Source organism: Gopherus evgoodei, chromosome 1 (genome assembly GCF_007399415.2).
Source record: "Gopherus evgoodei ecotype Sinaloan lineage chromosome 1, rGopEvg1_v1.p, whole genome shotgun sequence".
NCBI lineage: Eukaryota > Metazoa > Chordata > Testudines > Testudinidae > Gopherus > Gopherus evgoodei.
In genome coordinates this window covers 132,628,928-132,644,558 of record NC_044322.1, presented here as the reverse complement: position 1 = coordinate 132,644,558, position 15,631 = coordinate 132,628,928, and the positions used below count along the sequence as shown (strand labels likewise).

General features: G+C 38.2%; 1 protein-coding gene across 7 annotated transcripts in view; it reads right to left on the bottom strand.

Moving 5' to 3' along the window:
* The window catches only part of TBL1X (transducin beta like 1 X-linked), a 274,926-nt gene that overhangs the window by 14,875 nt on the left and 244,420 nt on the right, over positions 1-15,631 (bottom strand). For all 7 annotated transcript variants that reach the window (XM_030572409.1, XM_030572427.1, XM_030572393.1 and 4 more), the window contains 4 exons: positions 7,540-7,681; positions 5,549-5,612; positions 5,342-5,439; positions 3,098-3,158 (listed from right to left, as the gene is read on the bottom strand). In XM_030572409.1, coding sequence (XP_030428269.1) covers positions 3,098-3,158; positions 5,342-5,439; positions 5,549-5,612; positions 7,540-7,681 — 365 coding nt within the window. The remainder of the gene's footprint in view (positions 1-3,097; positions 3,159-5,341; positions 5,440-5,548; positions 5,613-7,539; positions 7,682-15,631) is intronic.

Below are 15,631 nucleotides of genomic sequence, written 5' to 3'. Positions count from 1 at the left end.
GTATTCAGAATAATCACACACCTAACTATGCATTACTATTTACACAATGCTATCAAGGCATTTGGGGGGTTTTGCATGACACTGAAAATGACAAGACCAAAGCTTTTCCTTGTACTCCTACCTACGTGTTTAATACTGCAATATATATGTTGTGTTATGAATGATCTTTCTTAAATATGGTGCAGACATTCACTGAAAATTTTCCATAAATGAGCACCCAAAATAAAAGTACATTTGCTATTATAAGGCTGCCAGTGATATACTGTAAAAAAACAATTAGCTAAACTCTTCTCATTAGTGACCCAGTACTAATTTATGCTTGGATGGTGCTTTGTATGTGCCTCCAAACATCAATTCATCTGAAAACAGGATTCTCTCACTGAATTTTAATGAAATGAACATTGGGAACGTATTCTAGTTGAAGTCTGCTCTGGTGTCTGGGAAGAATAGTAGTAAATATTTATAAAAGGGCTAATCAAATCCTGGATGCACGCAAGATACCTACGAGCCCATTGTGAAAGTTATGGGAGTTTTAGGTTTGGACCTACAAGACTTCACCAATCTGTCAGGGAACTTCAGAGCATGGAGGCCTCCAGGCCCAGGGAAAATAGGATTCTGACTCATCTAGATTAGGATAAAAATGTTGTTAGATGTGTTGGCTAACATGCTCGCTCACATGTTCTAAAAGTCTAGTGTAGGCAAGGCAGGATAGATTTTAACACATGCTAAGCAGTCAAGTTAAAGTCTTGGCTCCCCCCAAGGTTTAAAATGGCCCTGATTAGCATATGTAAAATGCCTTGTCCACACTAGTCTTGTAAAATGTGTGTATTAGTAACATCACACCTTGAAATCCTAGTCTATACAAGGCCTGAGGTGATCTATGACCTTCCCTAGACAAGGCACAAGTTCCTGCCACAGAACTGTTTGCTTTGGGGAAGGTGGGCTGTAAGACCAGACCTAGGCCTTTCACAAGGATCTGATCCAAAGCCCACTGATGTCAATGGAAATATTCCCAGTGACTAAAATGGGCCTTGGATTAGACCTATAGGTTATTGGCCAGGCAATAGTGGTGATCCCAGGAACATCCAGTATTCATAATTGTTCTATTCCATTTTGAAAATTAACATAATCAATCTGAAATGAACAATATTATTAGTGTCCACACAACTCAATTCATTCACACACATTTCGTGAGCCAAATGAAAAACATAGCACAGACGGTGGAAGATATGTCCTGAACTCTTTGTAATGCAGATAGAGATTATTACATTACATTGGAAGACCTAATCAAGTTACTAGCTAGTATAAAAAGAAACCATGAGGTGTGTGTATGATGCACATCATTTCTGAAGGATGACTTTGTTTCAAATGTACTCCTATCCAGTGAGGACACTATTCTAGGGAGCTAAGAGGGTGTAGGTTTTTCATCAGCACATCACTTTACAGTGCAAAGGGTTAGTCTACAGAATACTCCTAACAAAAAATAAAATTCCACACTAAAGTGCATGAGTACATTTGCAAACAGAGACTGCTTTCTCCATGCAGGCAGCTTAGTGCACAGTTTCATAAGAGTGGCAAAAAGCAGTGAAAATCTGATAGGAACATGGACTCAGAATACTTCGTGTTTTCTGATGAATAATAATTTCTACCTGCATCGGAGACCAATAATGGTTATAGGTTTGTCCTCAATGGGAAAATGAGTGATGTTTTAAATATGTTAGCTGACTAAATGTTAGCTATTTAGCAAACTAAACATGCTAAATAACCTGTGTTTAAACATAAACTTAGCACCTAGTTTAGATGAAGACAGTGATGTTTAAAAATGCATTAGCTAGTTGTGGTTAAACCCCAGGGGAACTATAACACTTCTAAAACTAGAATTTGGATTTTGTTACTAATTATAATGCCAGCTTGATAACAAGATATATCACTGTATGACTATGCGTAATAAAATATTTAGTTTTAAACATTTTTCCAATGTTAAGTTTTGAACTCAACCGTACCACCCTGTAGAACTGGTTACCTGGGGATCCAAGATTAGATCATAGCTTGCTTGTTGCCCAAGATTGCTTGGTAGCATGTTTAACTGCTGTGGAAGAGGAAGCACCTTTTTCCTACTGTCTAGTAGAGACAGGGCCAAAACCCCAGACCTGAATACCATCACATTTTTTGGCGTGGCAGATTTCAGAATCTCAACCCAGACCTGGCTTTAGCAACTGACCTCTAAAAAGGGGCCAAACCAAAATCTCAGATCAGGCTTCAGAGTGATCAAATTTCTCCCCTGGATCTGAGTTTTGTAGTTTGAGAATCCCCTTTGGCCAGTTCTTGGAAACTCTGGAGAGATCTATATCTAGTGCTTTGCAGCATGGGACTTTAGAAGCAAGAGGAGAAGAAATGCTGGAGGTCCTCACAAAAACAAAAAAATGAACAAATGACAATTCATAAAAGGCAGGGTCCCCATGTTAACCCTAATCCAGCTCAAGCATGTAGAAGCTAGACGAATAATTCTCATTAGGTAGCTATGGCTGGGAAATATTCCTCTACTAGAATTTCAGTGAGGCAAATTCACTCTAGACTATAGGATTGGTTCTCACAGAACTCCTTCTTCTCCCGATCAGAGGACACGACCAGGACATTGAAGCTCATGAAAAGTAAGGCATAAAGTATGGGTTAGATCAGGGGGCGGCAACCTTTCAGCAGTGGTGTGCCGAGTCTTCATTTATTCACTCTGATTTAAGGTTTTGCGTGTCAGTAATACATTTTAATGTTTTTAGGTCTCTTTCTGTAAGTCTATAATATATAACTAAACTATTGTTGTATGTAAAGTAAATAAGGTTTTTAAAATGTTTAAGAAGCTTCATTTAAAATTAAATTAAAATGCAGAGTGACTCCCCCAGACCGGTGGCCAAGACCAGGGTAGTGTAAGTGCCACTGAAAATCAGCTCGCATGCAGCCTTCGGCCCGCGTGCCATAGGTTGCCTACCCCTGGGTTAGAATTTGTTAGACTTTGATGCATATCTTGTTGCACTGGGGATAGTTTCAGACTGCCAAAACTAAGGAAAAAAATATTTTGAAACAAAATATAAACAGTAATTACCTGAGTGGAAAGGAAACTGCTGCTTAGCTTCCCCTGTGTGAGCATCCCAAATTATTGTTGTCTGTGTCCAAAGGAAGAAATAAAGATTAGTTACCATTCCTCTTGGAAAGTAATAGGAAAAAAAAGAAAGCTCACCGCAGAGCAATTCTAGAAGACAACCTGATAACATTATTGACTGCTGAGAGCCTTAGGCCTTGTCTACACCACAAAGTTGCAGCGCTGGTGAGGGACTTATAGCGCTGCAACTTAGGAGGTGTACACATCTGCAGGGCATCACCAGCGCTGCAACTCCCTGTTTGCAGCGCTGGCCGTACACCTGTTGAAACTCGGGTGTAGAGGATCCAGCGCTGGTGATCCAGCGCTGGTCATCAGGTGTAAACACTCACCAGCGTTTTTCTTGACCTCCGTGGAATAAACAGGTATCCCAGCATACCAGAGGAAGCCTCTCTGGTAATCAAGCAGGTCTCCTTCCCCGCGGTTTGCAGGGGGGTTCGGGGAACGCGAGAGCAAACCGCGGGGAAGCAGGTCTCCTTCCCCGCGGTTTGCTCTCGCGTTCCCCTAACCCCCGTGCAAGCAGATCTCCTTCCCCGCGGTTTGCAGGGAGGTTCGGGGAACGCGACAGCACACCGCGGGGAAGGAGATCTGCTTGCACGGGGGTTCGGGGAACACCGGAGCAAACCGCTGGGAAGGAGACCTGCTTGCACGGGGGTTCGGGGAACGCGAGAACAAACCACGGGGAAGGAGACCTGCTGGGCGGGGGGGGGGGGTGTTCGGGGAACACTGGAGCAAACCGCGGGGAAGGAGACCTGCTTCCCCGCGGTTTGCTCTCGCGTTCCCCTAACCCCCCTTGAAGCCGCCCAACAGCGCTGCAGTGTGGCCACATCTAACACCACTTGCAGCGCTGGTTGCTGTAAGTGTGGCCACTCTGCAGCGCTGGCCCTATACAGCTGTACTAATACAGCTGTAACAACCAGCGCTGCAAAATTGTAGCTGTAGACATACCCTTAGTTATTGCAAAGCTGTATACATATATATCTGTTCCAATACACCTGTTGTGAGAAAATAATACAACTCTAGATATTGAACTGTCACTGCTACAGAGGCAGCAAAGAACCCAATGAGCGTGGGTTCCCTCTTAAATGTATTAGCCAGAAGATAGCTGTGAGCAACTTTATGATACTGATCTTTCTGAGAGTTTTGCTACAGTTATTTCAATTAGCATCTCTTTTAGATGAGACTCCCCCCTCCCCTTTTTGCATGCTGTAATCTGAGTTGTATTATGAAAACCCAACAGATACTGTACATATCATTACTAAGTCACTATGTGAGAAATTAATCTAACAGAAAAATATAAATGGGTGTATTGTCATCATGGTGGGCGGGATGAATGTAGAACTTGCTTCCTATGGATCCATTGCATAGCAAATTTAAGCAAAATCCTTATAGAACTAAGCACTACCTTTTGAGTGAATTGTAAATGTATTAGAAAAATATACTTCCAGAACATAAACATGGGAAGCCTCATTTCACTGATAATGTAATCATCTAAAGAACTATTGCTGTTACAGAGAAAGTATGTCCACTGGAAGAATAGTACTGCTATTGGGAAATAAAAGTTACTATAGCAATAGAAGGAGAAAAACTCTAAGTTTCCATTTACGGGGATCTGTGGGAGGTTAATTTTCAGTTACAGTTCAAATGGGTTTGTGCTCCCCCTTCAGTAGTAATTTGAGTTCCCAATCTCTAACTCAAAGAGGACACTCAGCTGAAGCTGTCACATTGTGCCTGATTTTGAATGAAATCACCAGATTTTGCTTGATTTGCAAACAAAACCATAAATTCTTTACTCAGATTTCTTTGTCTGATTGTTGAAATGAACTAGAGGGCATAAGAGAACTTAAAACAGATTCCTTCTCCTGAGGTATTTATAAGTGCTAGACTAAATGTATATACATAAATTGGGGGATGAGATTTTCACTTCCTTTGTCTGAACAATGCTTGAGATTCAATGTGACAGACAGCAAAGTGAGGATTTGTTAAAAACGTATGTCACATGGTACAAATTTATCCAGCCACAGGAGAGTTGTCAGTCACTTACTCTGATGAAATCAAGGCCCAACAAAACAAATTAGGCAAACTTTGCTGACTTCCCAAAGCAAGAGAAGGAGATGTTGAAAGTCAAACAATATAAGCTCTCAGCATCTGCACGTTCACACATCAAAATTACATATTTTTAATACTAACTTTATCAACACCAGCACTTAAAATGTAATTCCCCTTTTTGTTCCACTTCAGAGCAAATATGGGACCTTTATGTTGACCTAAGGTGCTTGCAAGGTTACCTGAAATGTAAAAACAAAAAATGTTAATGTTATGATTTGTCTGGAAGACAGAATACAGTACTATTAATCATTTGTAATCACTGAAAATAATAACTGTTGAATGGCTCACCATCTTCTGTCCATATTCTTGCAAAACCATCATATGATCCTGTAGCCAATAGCGTTCCATCACTCTGTTGGATGTGGAAAAGCCAATGTAAATGAAAGCTTACTACAGATTATACTGAATCAGCCCTGATTCACTCATCTATTCCTCAAGTCAGTGTTTTCCGAAGTAAGGGATATTTGACAACCCACAAAGAGAGAAAGCAAGTATTAGTACTCAGTTACATCCTAAATTAGAGGTTAGTACTGCTGACAACAACGAGAGAATGAAAACTTCAAATGAACCATTAAATATTGAGTTGCTCCGTCAGATAGACTAACTTAGCCAAAAGGACAGAGACAAAACTGAGATATAATGATTTCCATGGGAATCTTTTAGTTGAGAAACAAGGATTTTAGAGCATTTAGCAAATAATTTCTAATTTGTACGTTTCTTTATAATGTTTCTAACTCAATCCATGTGAAAACAGAATGCAATAACTACTGGCTTTTAGACATTAACCAGTGAGAAACTTTCACACTGGACAATGATGAATATTGTGGATTTAATTAAATAATGATGGCAGATGGCTTTATTAGCATCAGGGGCGGCTCTAGGTATTTTGCCGCTCCAAGCACGGCAGGCAGGCTGCCTTTGGCGGCTTGCCTTCGGGAGGTCCCCGGTCTCGCAGATTCGGTGGCGTGCCTTTGGGAGGTCCATCGAAGCCGCGGGACCAGCAGACCCTCTGCAGGCATTCCGCTGAAGGCAACCTGCCTGCTGCCCTCGCGGCAACTGGCAGAGCGTCCCCCCCGGGGCTTGCCGCCCCAGGCATGCGCTTGGCGTGCTGGTGCCACCCCTGATTAGCATCCAGAAAAAAAAGTTAAGAAAAGCATAAAAAAATCATAAACAGATTTGTTCATTCCTATCCTCCAAAAAGAGTGAGAAAAAATAGCTGTGCACTGAACTCAAATATAGAAAGATGCAGAAAGAAAAATCAAAACCTAGGTTAGATTTATTGGGATATACATTCAAGTTGCACGCTAGCTAATGCATAAGTGACAATTACGAAAGAGAACATGAGTGGGGGAAAGAAAGGTCAGGTGGAAGATGCACAAATACAGTCCCAATCTGCATCTCATAAGATACCAGTTTCCTTTGTTTTGACTTGCCTTGGAAAACTATAACAATCTGGGATCACATCGAGTGTTTCATTAGAAAGGCTTGCTTACAGAAATACTAGAATAAAACTTCAGCATTAATATTGGTATCACAATAGTTCCGGAAATTAAATATGATGATAGCCCATTGAAGGATGCCCCTTCCTATCCATTTCTCCTACTTCTCTCATAATTGTCTCTGTGCCTGTTTTCATGCCTCCCCCTATGCACTGATTCCTCTATTTCCTTATGCTGGTCTATCAAGTCACCAGCATCTCCTTATTTAAATTCTTCCTGAAAATTCCCCTTCACCACAGAGCCCACAGCAAATGAATCAAGAACACTTTTATCTTTGTCTTCTTTTTTAATCCTGACCTTCCTCTACTATGCATCACCTTCATTCACTATGTCAAGTCTCCAATTTAGATGGCAAGCTGTTTGGGGAAGGGCCTTACCCTTTTCTTCTGCAGAGTGCCTAGCTCACACTGGGGCACGGTAATAGTAGTCATGATTAGCCAACAGATCCAGCTGGGATCATTTGCTGATATGGAGTCCCACTGACATTTCCTTTTTTATTCCCATGTCCTTAACAACAGTTGAGCCATTTTTACTCACAATCCCCCAAATAAATATATAAACACACTAATTATTAAGCCGAAGGAAAATCAACAACCTTAGAAAATGTCAGCCCAACCGATGAAAGTTTAGTTTATTATGAGTTTCTGAAAACAAGAAGGAAGTTAGTAGGGTAAAGAAGAATTTCTGACCACCTTAACTATAAAGGCATGGTAACTATGATTGCATCTGAATTAAGTTCATTCAGTTAAAAACTGTGAATGGCCCTAGAAGTTAACTCACATTCCAGTCCAATGAAGTCACATCCTTATTGCTGGGGACATCGTGTCCTCCTTCTCTTATACAGTGCCTCAAAACTAGCTGAGTCGAACCACCGTTGCTATTTTCATTGAGATTCCATATTCTGGCAGTTGAATCTCCAGATCTACAAAAACAAACACACTGAGATGAACGCTTCGTAATGAGATGATCTTACATAGCAGGTGGAAATCTCTGGTTACACTCAGAGAACATCATAGGCTAAAAAAAAAAAAAAATAGAGCAACAAATGGTGAGTTTTTCTGCTCTTCAACTCCCCCACCCTGCACCCCGATTCACATACTTGTGATCTTTTATGTTTTTAATGAGAATAATCCTCAGTCAAGTTCTTAAACTAAAAGTAAAGAAAGCTTTTTTTGAATCGGCTTCTCAGTTCACCAATATTTTTTCCAAAGCATTTTGCAAGCAAGACACTCTCTCGCCCTCAATATTTTGCAGCTCACATGCAGCTCATCTTTGTATCACCTTACACGTCACACACTCTTGCAAAAGTTATAAACAAACAAGTAACAATCTGTGAAACCCTGACTAAAAATTCTGTAGCCTGCATTGTGAAAGAGGTCAGATTAGATGATTATAATGGTCCCTTTTGACCTTAAAGTCTATGAGTGGGTCAGCTCCTCAGTCCAAGCTAAGCTCCCTTTATGGGCCACACCAAGAAAGGGGATTTAAAGCAGACCTAGAGCAGCATCTGGAAATTCCCTTGTCATACAGGGGAAATCTGGTGACATTAGAACCAGCACAGCTGACTCTATGCCACTCATTCCTCCCCCCTCTATAAGGGCATTCCAAGGTGTAGAATGGAGCAGAAGCCTGCTGTGTTCCAGTAATGCCTAGCTGGCGTTTGCTCTAAATTAAGCCATGGACCAAGCAAGCCCCAAATCACTCCCAGAATTAGGGGAGCAAAAAGGTTGTTTAGCTCCACTTTTCCCTCTCCGCTGCCTTGCAACTTGGCAAGACCTGGTGCTCTGTTCCATAAATTGCAGCAGTAAAATAGCGATTGACACAATAATGTATTGTTCCTTGGTGAGAGATGGACAGCAAGCTAGGGACACTCATATTAGTATTTGCTAGAGATGAAAGCAAGGTGTAAAAGATCCATTGGATGCATTGAGTCTTATCTAATTTGGTCATTTTCCTGAAGTCTGAAGTCTTGACCCTCTATCTTGAGAAAAGCATGGTGAGGAAGTCAGACTCTATACTAATCCTCATATTTGCATTGGATATACATGAGACTATCTTCCAGTGGGAGAAAGTCTCTGAGGTTGGAAATCAATTCACAACAAGATGGTAGAGATTCCTCTTTCCAGTTTATTGAGACTTGTCAGTTTGTACAAAGAATTGCTAGTATTTATCCACTGAGTTACTTTCATCTATATGCAGAAAGTTGAATTTGATACAGAATTAGAATATTTCTTATACTTTCAGGAATTCAGACATGTAAAATAATTTTTATTGCATATATCTCCAGTCTGTACCTCATTTTGGGGGGCATCTTTTTAATAATGAAGTTTAGGAGATATATTGCTACAGGGAAAGAAAGTGTGTCTCTTTCATGATCGAATTCTTGAGATAAAATTCTTCTCTCCAAAACCCATGCTTTTAAGTACATTGAAAAAAAAATCCCACCCAACTGAACTGAATGCTTTCTTGGAGTTGATAACTAAAATGTTTTCTACATTTTTTAAAAAAAGGATAAAGTACCAAATTAAGTTCAAATGATGTTTCAAGTGACCAGTGTTGATCTAGCTAGTTTGAAATCTGAATGATGAAGGTCAGTTGCTACATTAATCATTATTTCTTTTCATTATCCTTTGTCCCTGATTTCTAGATCAGAGTTTACAAATGCAATTACTCTATAGATTCACATTTTGTTTAAAATTTGATTTACATAGAAAGGTTATCTATGTTTCACTCCTTCTAATTCATCACATGGCCATGTTAGGGCTAGTTTAGGCACAGCTACTATTGGGCCCTATAAGACTGGCGCATGGATAGACAGAACAGAACATTTCCAGCTGTCATTCCTACATTTTTTGTTTCTATTAATGACTAGTAAAATTTTTGGGTCAGGAGTTTTGCCCCCAGGAAGAACTGAGATTGCTGTGGCAAGAACTTTTAAATAACTTCTCAAGTCTGAGACACTGAAAATAGAGAATCGAGTTTAGTAAGACTGGCTAGATTATTTAATGAAGTTTAAAAGCTAAGAATCATTTTTAGCTCTGGTGCTTTTTAACTGTTTATAGGATATAAATCTTTCATTAATAAGAGTGGGATAATGGCTTACCATGCAAACTAATTGGGGAATTGCCTCAATGGTTCTGTTGGCTTCTCCATTATGTAAGATTCGGAGCTAATATTGTCCTAATTTTAATAACCCAGTTTGTACCAATGTTTGAAATCAATTTTTTAGCAATGTTCCTATCAAACTCAGTTTCTTATTTGCTAACTCTAGAAGAGCTTATTTTCACTATCAGTAGTTTTATTTATTCAGTATTCAGGCTCAGCTTGGGCAATTATATTTTCCGGTCTTTTAATTTTGTTTTTCTTTTCTGTTCCTCCACTATATCAGCTATTATATGTCCCAGCAGGGTAGCTCAATAGGCCTATTAGTGTGTGGCAGGGGTATTTGTGTTTCTTCCCTTTTGTTTTTGGGAAAAGTATTCTCTGCTCATGAAAAGTATCCTGATTTCTGCTGAATGATTCAGTGAACCCTGGATTATTAGAGGACCATGGTTCAAGCATGATTTGGGAAGATATTTAATCTTCTTACTCCTCTGAAGCATTCTATTTGCATGATAAAGAAGTTGATTCCAGCATGCAAGTCCTGAACACTTGACTAATAGGAGTACTGTACTGTTTTTCTCTTGGGCGGAGTATTGCTAGACTTTAGGGAAGCTTAGTTCTGAAAGATTGTCTTGTCTTATTCTTTTTTTTTGTAATTGCATGTTCTCCATCCCCAATTATAAAACAAGGAAGAGGATCTCTCCAGAACTGTACTTATAGGGCAAATAAAATCCCCATTCTATGGCTTTCAGGACTGTATTAAAATAGGCCTAGATGTATGAAGAAATTGGCTGGTTAATTGTCTTGCCCAGATTTTGTTATTACTAATCTTCACATACAAGTTTCGGGATCATTTTTGTTATATTGTAACTGAGTTATCTGATTTAATCTGACTTGTGGTAATTGACAGGTTAGATTCCTTATTAGTTTATTTTTACGATATTATCCAAGGTCTCCCGATCATTGGATGGAGGCTCTTTTACTGCTGTTCAGTAAAAATGTGAATAAATAAAGACAGAAAAAATAAATAAATAACCAGATATAGATACTTTTTTTTGTAAAAGTGAAAATCAAGCATAGCAATGAACTGGTAACTCCCAAACAATGAGAAGATGTACTGAATCATACCTACGAATAACTAAACCACAGTTACATTGTCTGATAGCTAGTATATAACCACATGCTCCTCTCACTATTCTCCTGTCCTCACTTTCATTTCCTCTCCAGTTGCCTGTTATAGACTTTGTTGTAGCTGATCATGCAATTATCTGCCCTTGGGCCAACTTCTGCATCCAAAAGACTACAATATTAGGGCTTGGCCCTTTGACTGTAATTAGTATTAGGGCTGTCAAACGATTGAAAGAATAAATCATGATTAGTTATGTGATTAATCACACTGTTAAACAATAATATAATACCATTATTTAAATATTTTTGGATGTTTTCTACATTTTCAAATATATTGAATTTCAATTACAACACCGAATACAAAGTGTACAGTGCTCACTTTATATTTAATTTTTTATTATAAGTATTTGCACTGTAAAAAAACAAAAAAAATAGTATTTTTCAATTCACCTAATACAAAAACTGTAGTGCAATCTCTTTATCATGAAAGTCGAACTTACAAATGTAGAATTATGTACAAAAATGTCTGCATACAAAAATAAAACTGTATAATTTTAGAGCCCTCAAATCCACTCAGTCCTACTTCTTGTTCATCCAATCGCTCAGACAAACTCACTGGTTTACATTTGCAGGAGATAATATTGCCTGCTTCTTATTTACAATGTCACCTGAAAGTGAGAACAGGCATTCTCATGGAACTGTCGTGGCCGGCGTCCCAAGATATTTAAGTTCCAGATGCTCTAAAGATTCATATGTTCCTTCATGCTTCAACCCTTCCAGGGGACATGTGTCCATGCTGATGACAGGTTCTACTCGACAGTCATCCAAAGCAAGTGCGGAGTGCCACATGTTCATTTTCATTATCTGAGTCAGATGCCACCAGCATAAGGTTGGTTTTCTTTTTTGGTGTTCAGGTTCTGTAGTTTCTGCATCAGTGTTGCTCTTTTAAGACTCGTGAAAGCATGCTCCACACCCTGTCTCTCTCAGATTCTTAAACCTTGGGTAGAGCGCTTTATCTATCCTTAGAAATCTCACATTGGTACTTTCTTTGCGTTTTGTGAAATTTGCTGTGAAAGTATTCTCAAAATGAATATGTGCTGGGTCTAGGTGACCAGATAGCAAGTGTAAAAAATCAGGTAATAGGTAACTACATAAGAAAAAGCCCCCCTAATCAGGACTGTCCCTATAAAATTGGGACATCTGGTCCCCCTAGATGGGTCATCATCTGAGACTGCTATAATATGAAATACATGGCAGAATGTGGGTAAAACAGAACAGGAGACATACTATTCTCAGTCAAAATTTAATTAATGCTTTTTTTTTTTTTTTGTTAACGAGCGTCATAGGCATAGAAGCGTGTCCTCTGGAATGGTGGTGGAAGCATGAAGGGGAATATGAATGTTTAGCATATCAGGCACATAAATACCTTGCAATACCAGCTACAAAAGTGTCATGAGAACACCTGTTCTCACTTTCAGGTGACACTGTAAACAAGAAGCAGGCAACAGTATCTCCTGAAAATGTAAACAAGTGTTTGTATGAGTGATTGGCTGAAAAAGAAGTAGGACTGAGTGGATTTGCAGGTTCTAAAATTGTACATTGTTTTATTTTTGATGCAGGGTTTTTTTTGTACACAATTCTACATTCGTAAATTCAACTTTCATGATAAAGAGATTGCACTACAGTTTTTGTATTAGGAGAATTGAAAAATACTATTTCTTTAGTTTTTTTACAGTGCAAATACTTGTAATAAAAAATGAATATAAAGTGAGCAGCGTACACTTCATATTCTGTGTTGTAACTGAAATTCAATATATTTGAAAATGTAGAAAACATCCAAAGATATTTTTTTAAAACGGTATTCTGTTATTAACAGTGTGATTAATCACAATTTTTTTAATTGCTTGACAGCCCTATTTTTTTTAAATACTGTCTTCTGCAAAATGCCCCCACCCTCTGTAAAAAGTTTAGTAGTAATAGTATTGCTCTAGTGTTTAGGAGCCCCACTCATGGTCCAGGAGGTGCTGTACAACACAGAACAAGAGATGGTCCCTGGCCAAGTTTACCTTAGGAGTGCTTTACTAGTATAGGACTACTTGTATATTATGCTGGCAAAGCACTCCTAGTGTGGATGCAGCTATGCTGGCAAATTTCTGCTACGTACTGATAGTAAAATTACCCCTCATGAACAAAACAAGCTATACCAGAAAAAATGGGTTATTTTAGACCCCAACAGTTCACTATTGGCACATTGAATTACCTGAATGATCTTCTTTGGAAAGATGAACTTGTGAAAGTGAAAGTGCACTACCATTATACAGTAGTCTGGGGAAATGTCTTGCCTAATATTTAGTAGTACCCTATAGCATAGCTCTTATCCATTCATGACAAACTGCATCATTGTGATGAGGACAGTATATCCTAATTGCTGATCCATACTTTTTGTGCAATAGCACATTGTCAGACTCAAACCACTGGGATACATAGTTTTACATAGTATTATTATTATTTCCATATGATATATACCAGTTATCTCATCTAGATTTTTTATACTGCACTCGTTGCTATAGTACCTGAATGCTGGCTGAATAGAGATGTACTATTTCTTGTGTGTAGGCTAAAATTGTATTTTTAAATTATGAATCTAAATTACTTGTATGCCCTTTATTATTGTTATTAGTAAGCATGTCTCAGTATTATTTGATTGTATATGCAAGTTATGTATGAATATGATTATGTGCTTCAAAAATCAGTGACAAAATTTATTAAAAAAAGGAATTGGTTTTACTAGTCTGAGGGGCAGATTGAGTAAAATACTATTTTTTCATTTCATCCCAATTGTATTACTAGCATGTATCTTCTAACTGAATTCCTTGTGATTTCAAATGGATGAAATTGGAATCTTTTATTTAAAAGGATGTTGTGTCTTCTGAGTTTAAGCCTCAAACATCTGTCCATCCACATTTTCCTTAATTTGCAAGTCCTGGAACTCAAGAAATGCTTTTCCTGTAGTATGCAACATTCTATATTATTTCAAAACTAGAAGTTTAGGAAAGTTTAGATCTTTTTATTGGGTGTCTGAGATCCTGACTATACCAAATTATATATTTAAAGCAGCCAGCCCTATGTATGAAGTTTAACTATTCTCATGTTTCCCCATTTGAAGATACTTAATACCAACTGTAGATTTCTATGTTACAACTATACTTAACATATATAGAATGTCTGTACTTGGAATTAATCCATACTATCCTTACCCTGGACTGATTTCCTAAATGAATCAGTAAAACTCTATTAACATCCAAAGATTGCCACAGAAATCAAATATATGACACTCTGGGTAAATTTACCAGTAAATAGAAAGAGAGCATTTCTTATGTTTGATAGATAGCCATCTACTAAAACAATAATTTACTAAAGTTAATTAAAATTCTAATAGTTGCACTTTAATCCTTGGTGTTTCCTCTTTCCAAACATGCACTGTTAGATCATGGTTTAACTTAATGGTAGTCATGGTTCCCCACAGCATTTAGGCAAATATTGTGGTACTATCACAATATTTCTGAAGAATTTTAGTTCACGTTCATTTAATGTTGTGAGGTTGATAGCTTTAGGTAAGTAACATTCTATGTACTTCATTGCTTCATTGGCCTTAGTAAAACCAAACCAAACCAAACCAAAAGAGAAACTCTTGTTTCTAGAAAATAACCATTCCGCTTTGTCTGGGAATATTGTGGTTCCTTAATACCAATCAAATATTTTTGACATTGAGTAAGTCCCTATGTTGATAACTGAAGTTTTGGAAGGTGAGTGTGTGGAGGAGGCAGGCTACGGAGGGTGCTGCGAATACCTTATATGGGCACCCTCCTGTATTGCTATTACTATTACTATAGTGTATTATTTATATTGTGGTAGTGCCTGTTATAAGTGCTGTACAAAAACATAGCAAAAAGACAACCCTGGCCCCAAGGAGTTTACAATCTAAGTACCAAGAACTTGGTAGAATCTAAATATGAGGGGCTGGTCTACACACAGTGCTTGTACTTCTATAACTATATCAATTTAGAAACCAACATAGTTAAATCACAATGGACACAGCTATATCAGTACACCAGTGCTTAGAGCAGTATAGTTTATTCCTATAAACTGTAAGTAGATAAGCTGTTAAGTATTGTTAAGGTTGAGATCTTTAACTTTGGGAAAGAAGGATTTTCAGCAGGTTTCTGTGAATTCCTCAAACTTCGTACCTTCTGAACCTTGAAGAAGTCTCATAATACAAATGTTTTTCTACCTGGATCTAGTCTCCCGTTCACCTGACTTTTCACAAAATAAAAACTTTTTTTTTTGTTTTTAAACACTCAGTTTGCTGTTAGCAACTTCTTATGGCTGGTTTCTATCTACATGGCCATATGTTTTTTGTTCAGTTTCACTCAGCCTCATATTTAGTTTTCTGAAATCAAGTTAATGCAGGTATTTATGTCTTTCCCTTTTTGTTTGTTATTCTCATGTTTTATGATTGCAAGGACTCAAAAGGGGAAAGTTCTGATCCTCCTGAAATTCTGCTTCCCGCAGATTACAGATTTCCTCTGTCTGAGCACAGAGGGGAAGAAGGCATCAATTCTGTTTTCTAATATTCTGGGAT